The 16,703-nt window shown below is 34.8% G+C and overlaps 2 protein-coding genes across 2 annotated transcripts in view; one reads left to right on the plus strand and one right to left on the minus strand.

Annotated features, from left to right (window-relative positions):
* The first annotated feature begins 9,104 nt into the window (after positions 1-9,104).
* On the plus strand, positions 9,105-9,713 carry LOC148790516 (cytochrome P450 97B2, chloroplastic-like). Its single transcript, XM_088892330.1, has 3 exons — positions 9,105-9,110; positions 9,254-9,403; positions 9,468-9,713. Exons 1-3 carry the CDS (start codon positions 9,105-9,107, stop codon positions 9,711-9,713), a joined length of 402 nt encoding a protein of 133 aa, XP_088748456.1.
* Positions 9,714-13,770: 4,057 nt separating this feature from the next.
* CYP97B3 (cytochrome P450, family 97, subfamily B, polypeptide 3) overlaps positions 13,771-16,703 on the minus strand; it is a 107,674-nt gene continuing 104,741 nt past the window's right edge. The window contains exons 13-15 of the mRNA XM_010262321.3: positions 15,291-15,440; positions 14,918-15,205; positions 13,771-14,149 (exon numbers count right to left, since the gene is read on the minus strand). Coding sequence (XP_010260623.1) covers positions 14,960-15,205; positions 15,291-15,440 — 396 coding nt within the window. The 3' untranslated portion in view covers positions 13,771-14,149; positions 14,918-14,959. The remainder of the gene's footprint in view (positions 14,150-14,917; positions 15,206-15,290; positions 15,441-16,703) is intronic.

The raw sequence follows: 16,703 nt of genomic DNA on the forward strand, positions 1-16,703 counted from the left end.
GTTGTAACTTTACCTTTGAGCGATTTATATGAAGGAAAAATTGGGAAAATAAATCAAATTTTGAAAAGAGATTGGAAGGGTATGAGATGGCAATTGATATGAAGAGAAAATTAGAATAATAAACATTTTGCCAAAAGTACTTGCATGAGTATTTTTGACATTTTCATGCCTCTTGTTAGAGTATTCTGATTGAGGGGGTATACTTGAAACTATGTTAGAAGTTTATGGGGATGATTGCAATTACCAAACAAAAATTTACCCTTTTTTAAAATCTAATGATCAAATCTTAGTAATAGATTAATTGGTCTTAAAATTTCTCAAAGGGCCAAAAAAGATATTAGTGATTGTGCCAAATTGGGACATGATGTGCACAATTGTAAAATTGTTTTAATCACCCATTTCTATAACTTTCAAAAAAAATCATCCATTTTCTATATAAAATACATTATACTGACCCATTTCAATTCTTATTTGTTTTTATTGACCGACACTATTCACTCTAATTTTAGGGATGTGCATAACTTTATAAACGTGGGATTAGGATGTTGATAGGTAAGGATGATTGTTTATGGTCAGCTCGACCTTCTTGGCTTGCAAATTCTTGGGCCAAGGCAATCAAATTTCTCTCAATCTTTGTTGATATTAGACTCATATCAAGCCTGCACATAATGCGGGTTGGGATCAAGCCAAGTAAGCACTATGTCCGACAAACCCAATCCATCCCAGAAGTTGTACATATATTTATAATATATACTATAATATATGTATAATGTCTTGTTTGCTTGTATAGTATCTTTCATATATGGCATAGTATTTTACCATATATATGTATATATATAGTATAATATATTAATATACACACAATAAACTTTCAAATATATTTTTTTTTGCAAATTTTGAAGCTTATTTTCTATAATTTGATTATAAAGTTAAGCTAAAACTTTATTTAATTTTAAAATACAAATCTTGTATATTCATATGGGCCAGCCTGGATGCTTGACCTAGGAGGCCGGGACCAAACTCGAACATGTTTTATTAGGGGCTATTAACTACTTGCAAAAACCTAACTTGACTCATGATCACCACTATTGATGGGTTGGGTAGGCATGGGTTTGGTCGAATCCAAACCTGATCTAAAGCTCAATTAAGGCTAATTTGATCCAAACCTTATTAAGTCATTTTTCTTCTTTTATTAGTGTACTCAACAAATATCAAAGAAACCCTAAAAAGGATTACTAAAGGGCTTTTAAAGTCTTAAGATATTTTAACGAACTAAAAACTCCATGCTCATCATAATAGATTTGATTCCCTTGGTGTAATTATCTATGAAGATTTAGGGTCTATTTGGTAAGTCCTTTGAGAAGATCTTTTGAGCTTTTCAAAAATTGCTATTCCACAAAACAATCTTTTTCCATTTGACAATGAAAGATGGGAGCCAAAAAAGACTCATGTCCCATAAAGTTTGACGAAGCCCAAAATGGCTGAAAATCAAGGGCATTCAAATTAAAGCTTCCCGTCTTTATACACTTAAAATCTTTCATTTGATAGCTTGGTAGACTATGATTGATTGGGATACTTACTAGATAGACTTGATCTTTTAAGACACATATCTTTAATATTATATATTAGTCATATTAAACAAAGACAGGTGTAATAAACAATAATAATTTTTATTAATAATGTAAATAAAATAGAAAATTAAAAACTGATCTACAAATGAAACAATTTTTCCTATCTAGATGGTGAGTCAACAGTCCAACCTTTTAGATTATATAAATAGGAAGTCCTGCATGTCAATTAAATAGTAAATATTTAGAAAAGATAGAAATACAAAATATAAAGTATACAAAATTTTGTAAAATTGTTTGTGTACAAACAAAAAAACAAAGCCCTTTAAACTCAAGGCAAGAATGCATTTTTAGACAAAAATGTTCTCCAAAAAGTCCAAATTTTGCTAATAAGCAAGCTGTTATGTTAAATCCCCTTAGGATCCATCTTTAGGAAGACAATATATCTACAACTAGGTCCCTAGCTTCATTGATTAAATGCTCCAACTGCCATGGGACCTTGGAAGCTAGCCACCTATTTGTATTTATAAAATCTCTCTCAATCATAAATGAAATTAACCCTACCTGTTTAGCTATTCGAAGATCAGCGAGCAAGGATAGGATCTCTACCTTCATGGAACTTGTAATGCCAATAGGCCCACTAAAAGCCCAAAAGGTCCCACCTCTAACTGGCCAAAAAGTCACCCTACACTAACCAAACTAGGGTTACCCAAGGAGCTACCATCAAACTTGAGAACAATGTTATCTATGTCAAGTAAGGGTGGTCTACTAAGAGTGTGGGGAGAAACGAGATGAATGCAATAAGATGCGAACTGGGTTCCTTTTCAAATCTTCCACACTAATTCCCATGAACTTCTTACTACTAGAAGCCCAAAAATTACAATGGCACACTATATGATAAAGAATCTCCTCCAAAAGTTTGCTCTTATTCTAAAAAATTAAATGTGTGAATTATAGTCCTCCTAAATGATCCACATGATAGCTTGAGGAACAAGATTCCAATATAATTTCCCTCTCTTTCCCAAGCCTCCGCACCTCCATTGGGAAATCAGATCGCATACATGATTTATATATTAGACTAACCCAATTCAAATTAAAAGAACAAATAAAAGGCAGACCTTTTTTGCTCACGCTATAATACACTAACAAATGATTTGCCAAAGTGTGAGCACTCCAATTTTTGTGATCTAACTGCTTGAGTGAGATGCAAACATAAAAAAGCAAGGACTTTAAGTTATAAAAGTCCAAATTTTCATGGTCTCCAAGGGTTCAACACCAAATGAAGGTCCAAGAGACAATTAGTTGGAATTTGCCATAAATCTTGAAATCGTGCTTTCAGGGTTAAAGGAAAGAAGAAAAAGACAAGGGAATTGCAAGGCTAAAGGATTATTACCCACCACATATCTATCCAAAATTTAACTTGAGGCCCATTACCCATTAAGTATTTGATGTCGTTAGAAACAATGGATAGAGGTTAGTTAAACCTTTCTAAATTGAATAAGCTCATACTCTACTGGTGTGGAGCCTATTATCCCACCCATTGGGATGTAACCTTAGTGCAGAGACTATATTGCTTAATTGGAAACAAAAATTTGTGTGAAAAATAAGATTTATTTTTACTAATAATGATAGTTAAAATTGACCCAAAAGTAAAATTGTTTTCACATCTATGCAAGTAGTGGGACAATGTTCAACCACCTAGGTCATATGGGTCATTCCATGATGTTATAATTAAGTAATAAAAAATAAGTAAAAATACAATAGATTATTAAAAAATATTGGTAAATAAAAATATTTTTATTATTGATGAAAATAGAATGGAAAAATCAATAAAAAAAGAAAATTAATATTTGATTTGTGACCCCACCAATTAGGTCAAATAGTTGGGTCACCATATTGTTAACTGAGCTAATGGCTTTTTATGAGCAAGTAATTTGATGATAAATGCACCCAAAATACTGGTGTGATTGGTTAATTGATTAATTTGTCCATGAGATAGAAAGGAACAATTAAAAAGCAATATTCTAAAAATTGAACAAAACCACATTTCCCCCTTAACCAAACAAGTGAACTTTTGATGCCATAAATTAAATATAAATATAAAATATAAAAAATATTATAAAGTTTAGAAAAAAACATGTCTTTGATATTACATACTCATCATATAACACAAAAACATGTCCAAAAATGAGAATTGTTGTGATTAGTGATGTAAGTAGGAAGGATACAAAAAAGAAAAAAAAGAAAAGAAAATAAATGTATCATCCATAGTCTGTTGGCTTGGTCAAATAGATCATTGGTTTCATCAATATACACTATGCTTCCATTACTTATATTTCTTACATATGGGTTTCTGTAAGAATACAAAATTATTGCTGTTATTTTTTCTTATTTTTTTATTATTATATTGTTATTATTGTTGTCATTTGAGACTATCCAGCAACACTGTACACATTTACTAGCAATGCATGTCCTACTCACACTAGGATATGTGACATGTGGGCTAATAAATAGATAAACCCATGATTCAGTGAAATCAGATTTGCTCCTGACAGAGAACTCCTCACACCAATATAACAGCATATCGCAGCCGTGAATTAAGAACATACCAACACTACAGCGTATCACAGCCATGAATTGAGAACATCTTCCCACGAATGATAAGATATAAATAAGGTGAGGAGGATTCTGATTCCAAACCGGTGAGCATTTTGGTTTTATATCATGTTCTAATTCTTAATTTCTTATATCATCGATTGGAAGAAGTATATTCAATAATAAACTAACCAAATATACAGGCTGGCTTGTAATGGGTTTACTGACACTCATGGGACCCTGACATGCCATCAAGGATGTTAAATATTTTTGAGAGAATGATGATTCAGCCCAGGGTCAGAATTCATAGACCTAAAGTATAGTTGGGATAGGTGCCAGCTCGGAATTGATGTCAATTCATGGGCGGGCATTGATCCATAGGGTTGGGATAATTTACCTTTTAAAATGTTGTAGATCTGCAGTGGGCCTAATCACCCTAATCATCTAACTTAAACACTTTATTTTTTGAGAAATTAAAAGTAACATACATGCATACAAACATAATAATTAAACTAGCTAGCTAGTACTGATTGCTAAGCTAGAATCACATCACAGACAGATTATCTATAGACTGCAACTCCATGGAAGATTGGTCGTAGCAGTAATCGATGATAACATTGTTAATAGCCTCGGCAAAGTTTATCTGTTCTATCACTTTTTTGTTTACTGCTGTCAAATCTTCTACATTGGGATCACCAGATGGGACGATACCTTGGCAACGATTAACACCCTCCTTAGCTTTTTCCACGTATCTGATGGCCAACGCTGGATTGGCGCCACGATCAATAGCGTTCTGCAAATAACTTTCCACTTCAACATAGTCGTTATAACAACCAAAGAGGTTGAAATAACCGGAAGAAATTTTCTGCAGGATGAGAGGCTTAGCATCATCTGTTGCTAAGCTCTTTGCTAGTGCGGTACGATTAATGGCAGCTTCTTTGAAATCTTCGCAGTAGTCTTGTAAATTATTCTCGGGTGCTGAACGTGTAGAGGCAGCTGGTGCAGTGAGGGGGAAGAAGAGTAGGCAGAAAGATAGGGGGAAGAAGAAATTAGGACTAGTGGCCATTTTTTTCTCTTGCACTAGTATAATATTAATGGTTGGAACTTGGGATAATAAGCTTTGAGTTGGGTTTGGCCTATTTATAGGAGAGAGAGAGAGAGAGAAACCATAGTGCTAAATTTCATGGGAATATTTTAGCAAGGAAATGGTTTATTATGCATAATAGCATCTCACGTAAAATAATTAAATAAATAGAGAATGACCCTTGTACTAAGTACGAGGGCATCTCACATTTTATTGATTATTTTTATTTAACTTAAATAATTAAATCATATTTAATTTGTAATTTAAATGTATTTATAATGATTAAATGAGATTTAATTTGTAATTTAATTATGTCAAACTTGAATTTCTTATTTAATTTAAATAATTAAGTGAGATTTAATTTGTAATTTTAAAAGTTTTTATATGGCCCCACATCCTTTAGGGTGAATTACTTTTTCTATATATAACCATGTATCCAAAGTTCGTGCTCCATTTGAAAGTGAAAGGAATGATCCTTGAGATGTTTTTTTTTTCTTGACAAAGTAACAAGCCACTTGTTTAGAAAGAAAAGGTTGTGTACCACCCTTGGGGACAGGGGGGGTTGAATAGCAACCCACCTATATTGACCCACTAACCCACTTGCCACCTATATTATTGCGCATGTTAGTGGGTCACAATCCACCCTAACCTACCCATATGACCCACTAACCTAGATTGGACCTTTCCAAAATTTTTTCCCTAAAAACATTGTATTAGCCCCAAATTTTACTCTCAGTGAAGGGGTAGCCACCGAAATTTCATTAAAGTAATAAAATGAACTAAGCTTATGAGGGGGGACAGAAATACCTTGTCCCTCTAAAAAAAAGCTATTTACAAGGGGAGAATTTGTACTATATTTTAAATACATATAAAATAATGGTAAACCAGAAAGGTAAATCAAAAAGGTAAACCAGAACCATCACTAGATATTTGTCCGAGTCCTTTTCGGTAAATCCTGCCAATAATTACATGACCAATTTAGTCCCTATTTAGTATCGCTTATTTTAATTACTTATTCAATAAATACTTAAAATTAGTAGTGGGACCACATAATAAATGGAAAATATGCACTTATTCATGATTGGCCAAGCCCCTATTTGATTTCATTTAGAAGAAATACTTCTTTTAAGAGCTGAAACTACACATTAAAAAAAGCACTTCTTAAAAAAATGACCTGAAATTGGCTTTTTATTCAGCATTTCTTAAAAAAGTACTTCTCCAATAAAATGGGATGAACCACTCCCTAGTATTTTCTTATAATACCCAAAATACCCAATGCATGGAGATAATCCTATATATGGGAGAGGAGCCTAGTCCTCACCCTCCTTGCTCAAGTACCTGCTCAGTTCCTTTCCATACAGCTTTGAAGCAAGCTTGATGTTTACCAGGAAGAGTTTATGTTGATGTTCACCCACGGACAACCATGCTTTGGCTGTAGGCATTGGAAGCCTAATGAAGTACTCAAGCTTGTCATTTTGGAACTCAACAGAGCAGAACAGATTCTTTCTGCCGTCAAAGGCTGGACGAGCACCTGAAAGCATTTCAGAATAGTCTTGTACAAGTTTCTGCTTGATCATCCGAGCAACTTCCTTGGAAGGATGTGGAGAGATCTCAACATTGTAATGGTTGGCAAGTAGAGGGATTACTGCACCATCAAGGCCACCATTATTTGGTCTTCTTGTTGCCACTAAAGAATGTGGATTGACGACCATTTGCACACTTCGAGTTATTCTTCATATTTTTATAATATTTTATAAATATTATAAAATATTTTATTATTGCCACATGGCAATTCACATGTGGGTCTACGTGGGCTAATTGAAATGTATAATATAACATGTGAAAAGCGTTGTATATATATACGGGTGAAGTGAGCGCTAAAATTATCATTTGTGTCAATATAAGCACTTATGAGGAAAGTAGCTTACCAAACATCCCCACCCCAATAAGTGATTAAAAACATAATAAGTGATTTGGCAAGTGAGTTACCAAACAACCTTAAGTGGTTGTTAAAATAAGTACTTCTAAAAAGTACTTATGCAACAAGTACTTTTAACAACCACAAGGCTATGTTTAGTGAATAAGTGGATTGAGAAATAAGTACTTATTTTTAAATACTTGAAAAGTACTTATTTCTGTTTGGCAACCTCTTTCCCAAACCACTTATACTTATTTTAAGTATTTATTGTGGTGAGGATGTTTGATGAGCCACTTCTCCAAATCCATATAAATATTGGTTTTTGAATATTATAGTGTTTATTTCCAAGGAACTTACTACATAAATCCTTCGAGACACACATGGGTCCACATGTAACACATGTGTGGGCACGTGGCATTCTTACAATAATAATAACAACAATTGTTATTATTAAAAAATTAATATTAAAATAATAATATATTAATAAATAATGAAAAAATAACATTACAAAATAATATATAATACATCTAAGGAGTAACTTTCCAAAAGTACTTTAAAAAAAAACTTTCAAGAATAATTGATTTTTATAAGTACTTTTAATGAGTAATGTCCCAAAAGGACTTCTAAAAACTACATTTAGAAAGTAGTTTTCATAAAGCAACATCAACAAATCAAACGATCCAAGTAGTTTGATTAAGAATGTCAAACCTCTCGTTGCTAGTGAGATTTCGAGCAATTTGCCATTGAAAAACCATATTTATGCAAAAAAATGCCCAAATCTAGTTTCAGGCGTTAATAAACCCTAAAATACAGTCCAAATTGGACTATAGATGCTAGAGAAACAAAAAATAATAGAAAGCGACACACATAGTGGTCGTTCTTCTAGTCACTGGTCACCTCCTATGTGTAAAACTGTTGTTGCAATCATGGTTTTTAAAACCGAACTGGTGATCGAACCGATCAGGGTTCGGTTATTGGTTTGAACGGTCCGACTATTCGACCTGAATGGCCGGCCCAAATCTGACAAATAAAATAAAAAAAATTAAAATTTTGAAAAACGACCAAACCGTTCGAACGGTTTGAATGTTTAATCGGCCAATTTAGTGGTTTGTTGACCAAAATCAATGGTTTTGAGGAAAAAAATGGTTCTAGGGAAAAACAGAACCAATCAGGTGACTGGTTCCCGGTTTTTCTGGTCCAATCGTCCGATCCAGTCCAGTTTTGAAAACCATGGTTGCAATAACCCCCTACATGAATGGAGAAGACAAGATGGTTTTCTCTATCCGTGGGGCAATTTTGGAATTTCAAAAACTTTTTAGGAACATACTCATCCAAGAAAATACAAATAAGCACTTGAAATAAGCCACCCAATGGTGGATTATTTTCTAAGTACTATTTTTTTAAATAAGTACTTATTCTTGACTTTTTTGTCAAACAATACCTTAATTTGATGAGAAATCTGGCATAGCTGACTCAATTTGGATGTATTGATAGTTATGATAAACCTATAGTCGGATTTGATTTAGGATTATAATAATAAAATAGACATCATTACACTAAATTATTCATTATGTGGGTTCTTATACTAATTTTTTATTATTTTCTTAGTTGTTAGGGTTCAATCAACATACATGTTAGTGTATATATGCTGTCTTGAATCCTCTAAGACTTGAAATCCTGATCCAATAATCGGAGCTCAGTCCCTATATTTTTTCAAAGTTTCTTTAAGGCAATTCAAATGAAAAAAAAAAAGAAAAAAAGAAATTTACAAGCAGTGAGCAGCAGAGATGTAGAGAATGGATTTTAAGAGAATATTGGCAAAAGTTAATATCACTTTCAAAAGCCACTGCAACAACTAACAAATAGTATAATCATGTAGAAGAAATAAAGACTCAAGGATAATTAAATGTTGAGACAACATAAAGCATAATCACTAATAATGCTGGTGTATTTTTTTGTGGCATATTCTTTATTAAGATGAGGATAATTGATCCAAAATCAATACTTAATCTCTCAACAATCTCTCCATCTTCAAGTATAGCAGTAGACACTAAGCTTATTAGTAACTTTTTTTTTTTCTATTTTCAGGTTTACAACCTTCACAGATCTCCATACTTTTGGGACCGGCCTCATGAGTTCGAACCTGAGAGGTTCTTAGTGCCAAGAAAAAGTGAAGGAATTGAAGGATGGGCTGGTTTTGATCCTTCTCGGAGTGCTGCAGCGTTGTACCCAAATGAGGTTCTTACTGTTTCAAAGTATTTCAAGTTTATTATTCACCTGGTTTTACATTTTTAATTGCCAGATCATATCAGATTTTGCCTTCTTGCCTTTTGGCGGGGGACCACACAAATGTGTTGGAGATCAGTTTGCACTCATGGAATCAACTGTAGCATTGGCACTATGGTTGCAAAAGTTCACTGTGGAACTGAAAGGATCTCCAGAATCAGTGGAACTTGTTACAGGGGCAACAATTCATACAAAAAGTGGTCTATGGTGCAAATTGAGAAAGAGGGCATCCACTGTTTGTGATAATGTGAAACATGGTTAGAAATTAACCATATTACATGATAGTTCAGCATATAATTGGAAGGTTAACCTCTGAAAATGAGATGACTAATCCTTCCTTGACTCATTTGAAGGAGGAAGAGGCTCAAAAGAAGATTCAATTGAGACAGGAAGGGGGAAAACAAACAACTGTGACAAATTCTCCCCCTTTGGACAATGCCTCTCCTGAGAAAGATCATAAAAAGAAAAAAGTTCATCAAAGGTAACATCCATTGAGGAATACCGAGTTCCAGTCTTTGGATCAAAGCAATAATAACCCTTTTGTGTGGGGGAATAACCAAAGAAAATGCACATATAGGTTTTTGATTCAAATTTATGTCTCTGGATACTTGGAATATGTACATAACAAGTGCAGCCAAAGATAGGGAGTGGAATAGGAAAAAGGTATTTGCCCGGATGAAGAAGACTGAAAAGAGACTTAATCCCCAACACCCCGGACGGCATACGATTGATTAGGTAGGTTGTAGTGAGAACAACATCACCCCAAAATCTTGTAGGAACATGTGAGGCAAACAGAATACTTCTTGCAACTTCAACAATGTCGGTTTTTTCTTTCAAAAACTTCATTCTGTTATGGAGTCCTAACATGGGAACTTTGGTGAATAACCCCAAAATCAGTGAGATAACAAGTTAGGTTTTTCTCAAAATATTCTTTTGCATTATCAGATCTAAAAATTTTAATTCTGATATCAAATTGGGTTAGAACAAATTCATGGAACTACCTCGCAAGTCTAGGAACTTCATCACGGGACTTCATAAAAAATATCCAAGTATATCGTGAAAAATCATCAATGAACAAGATAAAATATTTGTAGCCACCCATAGAGGGTAAGTGGTAAGGCCCCCACACATCAAAATGCACAATATAGAATGGAGAAGAAGATCTTTTATATATATATATATATATATATAAATGAAAATGAGATGACGAATCCTCCCTTGACTCATTTGAAGGAGGAAGAAGCTCAAAAGATTAGTTAACTGAGACAGGAAGGGGGAAAGCAAACAACTGTGACAAATTCTCCCCCTTTGGACAATGCCTCTCCTGAGAATGATCATAAAAAGAAGAAAGCTCATCAAAGGTGACATCCATTGAGGCATACCGAGTTCCAGTCTTTGGATCAAAGCAACAATAACCCTTTTGTGTGGGGGAATAACCAAAGAAAATGCACTTTTAGGCTTTTTGTTCAAATTTATGTCTCTGGATACTTGGAATATGTACATAACAAGTGCAGTCAAAGACATGAAGTGGAATAGAAAAAAAGTTTTTGCCCGGATGAAGAAAACTGAAAGGAGACTTAAACCCCAACACCCCGGATGGCATACGATTGGTTAGGAAGGTTGTAGTGAGAACAACATCACCCCAAAATCTTGTAGGAACATGTGAGGCAAACAGGATACTTCTTGCAACTTCAACAATATGCCGTTTTTTTCTTTCGAAAACTCCATTTTGTTCTGGAGTCCTAACACAGGAATTTTGGCGAATAACCCCCAAATCAGTGAGATAACAGGTTATGTTTTTCTCAAAATATTCTTTTGCATTGTCGGATCTAAAAATTTTAATTCTGATATCAAATTGGGTTAGAAGAAATTCATGGAACTACCTCACAAGTCTAGGAACTTCATCACGAGACTTCATAAAAAATATCCAAGTATATCGTGAAAAATCATCAATGAACAAGATAAAATATTTGTAGCCACCCATAGAGGGTAAGTGGCAAGGCCCCCATACATCAGAATGCACAATATGGAATGGAGAAAAATATCTTTTATTACTCAAAGGGTAATTGCTTCTACAATGTTTTGACAACTCACAAGACTCACAATGAATACTTGACAAACTAATTCCCTTAAATAGTTCTGAGAATAAATGATTCAATGAAGTAAAAGAAAAATGACCCAAACAAAAATGACATAGCATAACATGATTGACAGACTAAAGATGTAGATCCAAAGGCAGCTTCCCCAAGTTGTCCTTGGCCCTGTCTAGGAGTGTCTAGTAGATATATTCCATTTGCCTCATGACCATTCCCAATCACTTTCTAAGACTCTAGATCCTAAAAAACACAGTAGGAAGGAAAAAAGGTTAACAGCCGTTCAAAGACTTAGTTAAGATGCTTACAGATAACAAATTTTTATTTAGTTTGGGTACATGAAGAGCAGAAGGAAGTACCAAAGAGTCTGTAGCCTTGATGGTTCCCTTGCTAGAGATAGGAGCAAGAGAGCCATCGGCTAAGGTGATTTTATCACGACCAGGAAGCAAATCATAAGAAATAAACAAGGTGGAAAGACTGGTCATATAGTTAGAAGCATCAGAATCAATAATCCAAGAGGTCCTACAATTACCTAAGATAGTTGCATGGTTGACAAAAGCCCGTATACCTGAATGAGCAAATGTAGAAGATGTTGAATTTCCCAGAGGGTTGGAAGAAGAGGCCGCACCCTCTAGGTGACTGATCATCCTTCCAAACTTCTCATACTCGTCCTTCATAACTACTAATCGATCGCTAGCAGTCCTCTCTTCAGTTGGGCAACTGTCACTATCTGGACCAGCAGCAATATTAGTACTTCCTGCCTTCATATTATCAGTCTTTTTTGGAAAACGAAGGGGAAGAAGCTATGGATGCAATTTCCAACACTTGTCTTTTGTGTGTTTTTGTTTCTTACAATACTCATAAATAACTTCTTTCTTCCCTGAGCCAACTAGATTTCTTGTAATTCCCTTAGGTTTCATCCCCCATGTTAGCATAGTGATCATTTAGACTAGCCCCTTGAACTTGGACTAGTCTCCTGCTTTCCTCACTGCTTACCAAGGCATAGGCTTGAGACAATGAAATACTATCCTTGGATAAGATATTCTGCTTTGTGATGTCATACTTGGAATTCAGCCCCGTAAAAATCTCAAATACCCTGTTTCTATCAACTAGTTTCCTGTAGGTTTCAACATCATTAGTGCTTTCCCAGGCTACAGTTTTCATCAAGTCAATTTCTTGCCAAAGAGATTTCAATATTGAGAAATAAACAACCAAAGGTTTCTCCCCTTAAATTTTTCACATCACTCCTCAGCTTGTATATTCTAGCTACATTTAATTTCTGGGAATAGGTTTCAGCAACACTTTTCCATATTTCCTTTGCTGAATTCATCCACAAATAATGTTGATTAATTTGATATTGCATTGAATTCATTAACCATCTGATTACAGTATAATTTTCTTGCATCCATTTTTAATAGGATGGATCATCTTCCGAGGGAGCCTTCTTGCTCCCGGAGATATAACCCCATTTGCCTCTACTGCAGATATGAATTTTTACTAATTGTGACCATGCTAGATAATTAGTTCCATCTAGCCTGACTGTGATCACAGCTAGTAGAGAGTCAACAGAGGCTCCCAGAACCTGTCTGGATTCAGCAACATTCTTGTTTTCAACTTCCGAAGGGTCCATTTTCTTAAAACACTTCAAAAATAACTTCTAATAACTTTAAATAACAATCAATGAAGACAGAAAAAATAGTGTTGTGAATCAACCTCTATGAAGTCGTACCTGTTAACTGCGCCACACCTAAACAAGAAGACTTTTAGTCACTAAGCACCAAGGTCAAACTCCCTGTGGGGCCAGTAAGCAAATTACTGTAGTTAATTAGGGTTTCGGGCAACACACTTGATATTGTCAAGAGGATGACAAAGATAGCCTCCTCTCCAAAAACCACTAACAACTAGGCTGAAAAATATTTTTTTAACTATTCATCCGATTCAGTTCTCCATACACACCGTGTATGGGAAGAAAGAGGAGAAAAGAGAAAAACAAGAGCCCGCTCTAATACCAAGAAGAAAAACAACCTTCTAAAATGAATGGACTGTTCAAAATGATGCAGAAAAGTGATTGAAAATAGCAGAAATCAGTCTATGGGCCATAAGGGTTTAGAGAGAGATTTTCGAACATAACCTCCTCTTACACCCCTAATCCTATTTCATTAACTTAATTTCAATAATTTACAGAAAGGCTCTTAGTTGGGCGAATAATTAAGAAGACATAACATAAGAGAAAAGGCCCAAGTTGAGGCCCATTACAACAAAGAACATAAAGAAACAAAATAAGAAAATAGTCTATGGGCCATTCGGCTCATCTTCTCTACAATTCTCAATTAAAGATATCAAATGGGATACATTTATATATCAACCACAGTCATTTATGAAGCCAAAATTTAAGATCAACTTGTTTCAGCTTAATCACGTATAGAAGAAAATGAAACATATAGAAATAAAGTAAACAAAACCTTGGGTGCATCTTCTCAGTTAAATAATCCATAGGAAAAGCTTGGCACACTCAAATTCATCTTTGTTCAGACTTCAGTCTCTCGTGGCAATAGGTTACTCAAAACTACAGAGAGGGGGGAAGCTATTAACTCCTGCTTCTGACCTGTCATGGAGATGGGGTTAGACATTAGAGCACATGTGGAACAACTTTAAGAACATCAAAAAGAATTGAGTTTGAAAAGGACAATATTTTTTATTGAAATTCCCTTTTCAATATTGAAAAGATCAATACCGAATATATCTGGATCTGCTTTTTCCACTAAAACACTCAGCAAGCACCCCTAAAGCTTCTCCCTCGAAAAATATTCAAATAAAGAGGTATTCAAAGTTGAAATTTCAATTCTGTATTAAGAAAACAAGGAAAAGGGGCCAATTTGTTCTTTCTAACCACTATTCATGGGGCAAGTTTCAGCTTAAAGTCTTCTGCCATATAAGATGTAGCCACAATAAACCCATCTTTAGGGGATTTTTAATTAAATTAAAAGATAGAAATTTCAAATAACTTGTATTGTTCAGGGAAATTTCTAATACAAGCTGGGGTTTAAGACATGCTGCCTGGGGGAAAAACAATTGGCTGACTTATAGGACCTCTAGTCTGATGTATGGTTTAAATTGTCTGAACACACACACACACTTTAGGGTATCTTGCCAATCAATCGGCCAAGAGATGGGCTTGGTTAGAATGAGCCAGAACTCTACCATTTTGAAAGCCTCTACTCATCAACTGGGTTTGGGTTGACTTCCGTAATTTCTGGCATACATGACAATGAAGATGTATTTCTGGCATACATGTCCTTTTGTCAGAATACTTGGGGGTATTATATGGGGTATATATATATATATATATGGAGAGAGAGAGAGAGAGGTTAACCTTCCAATTATATGCTGAACTATCAGGTAATATGGTGACTTTCTAACCATGTTTCACATTATCACAAACAGTGGATGCCCTCTTTCTCAATTTGCACCATAGACCACTTTTTGTATGAATTGTTGCCCCTGTAACAAGTTCCACTGATTCTGGAGATCCTTTCAGTTCCACAGTGAACTTTTGCAACAATAATACCAATGCTACAGTTGATTCCATGAGTGCAAACTGATCTCCAACACATTTGCGTGGTCCCCCACCAAAAGGCAAGAAGGCAAAATCTGATATGATCTGGCAATTAAAAATGAAAAACCAGGTGAATAATAAACATTAAATACTTTGAAACGGTAAGCTTAATAACTTCATGGTGAAGAACCTCATTTGGGTACAATGCCCCAGCGCTCCGGCAAGGATCAAAACCAGCCCATCCTTCAATCCCTTCACTTTTTCTTGGCACTAAGAACCTCTCAGGTTCAAACTCATGAGGCCGGTCCCAAAAGTATGGAGATCTGTGGAGGTTGTAAACCTGAAAATAGAAAAAGAGTTACTGATAAGCTTGAAATGAGTACAATTCTAACAGAAAAAATCCTAGAAAAAGATATCTATGTGATTTACAGTTATAAATGAATGCTTGTCTATCCACCTCACCATGTAAACAGGCTTCCTAACATCTATGATCTATCTCTCCTTTTTCATTGACCTTTAAAATTCCATTTCTTGACAATTATAGTCCAATAATTGATTTCAGAAGAATTTCTGGTGAAGGGAAATCAAACAAAAGAAAAGAACCTAGGTGCTCAATCTCCTCTCAAACATCCAGAGAACCTCTCTCTCCGAGCCCTCTACTCTCCTCACTAACCTGTTTAGGCTCAGAGTTTCTATTACATCCCTCCATCCAAAGGTATCTAGGTGGTCAATCTCCTCCCAAACATCCTGAGAATAAGTAGTATGTACTGTCTCTCTCTCTCTCTCTGAGCCCTAGAAACTTTACTGCTATACAAGAAGATGGAGATTGTTGAGAGATTAAGTATTGATTTTGGATCAACTATCCTCATATTAATAAAGAATATGCAATAAAAAAATACATCAGCATTATTAGCGATTATCCTTTTTGTTGTCTCAACATTTATGGTGCTCAGTCTAGTACTGATCATCCTTTCTGAGTCTATATTTCTTCTACATGATTATACTATTTGTTAGTTGTTGCAGTGGCTTTTGAAAGTGATAGTAATTTTTGGCAATATTCTCTTAAAGCCATGATCTCTACATCTCTGGTGCTCACTGCTTGTAAATTTCTTTTTTCTTTTTTGTTTTTTCATTTGAATTGTTTTATCTGTTTAGACATTTTCATGTGCCACTTGAGTTGAGTCAAATTGGATCAGATGGAGATATATGGCGCAGTTTTCAAAGTGCCAAGCTGAGGCTAGGCAATATTGCCACCTAGTTGCCTAGACGAGCACCTCTGGGCAATGGTTTTTTTTTTTAAATAGAAATCCTAAATCCTAGGGCAATTCCCTAGATTCCATAGCAACCAGCAACCATCTTTCACAAGCATAAACTTTATATCAAAATATACAAAGTTAAGCATATCAATGGGAAGAAAAAGAAGAAAAGAAACTTTAAAAAATATAGGGACTGAACCCCTATTTTTTTTTTCCTAAGAAAAGTAGAAAAGAAAGGGTGAAAGGAGAAGAATATGTTGATTGGATAAAACTTTGAGTTCTTCCTTGATTATTGGTTCAGGATTTCAAGTCTTAGAGGATTCAAGACAGCATACACTAACATGAAT

Source organism: Nelumbo nucifera, chromosome 7, assembly GCF_055504915.1.
Source record: "Nelumbo nucifera cultivar China Antique chromosome 7, China Antique-T2T, whole genome shotgun sequence".
Classification (NCBI taxonomy): domain Eukaryota; kingdom Viridiplantae; phylum Streptophyta; class Magnoliopsida; order Proteales; family Nelumbonaceae; genus Nelumbo; species Nelumbo nucifera.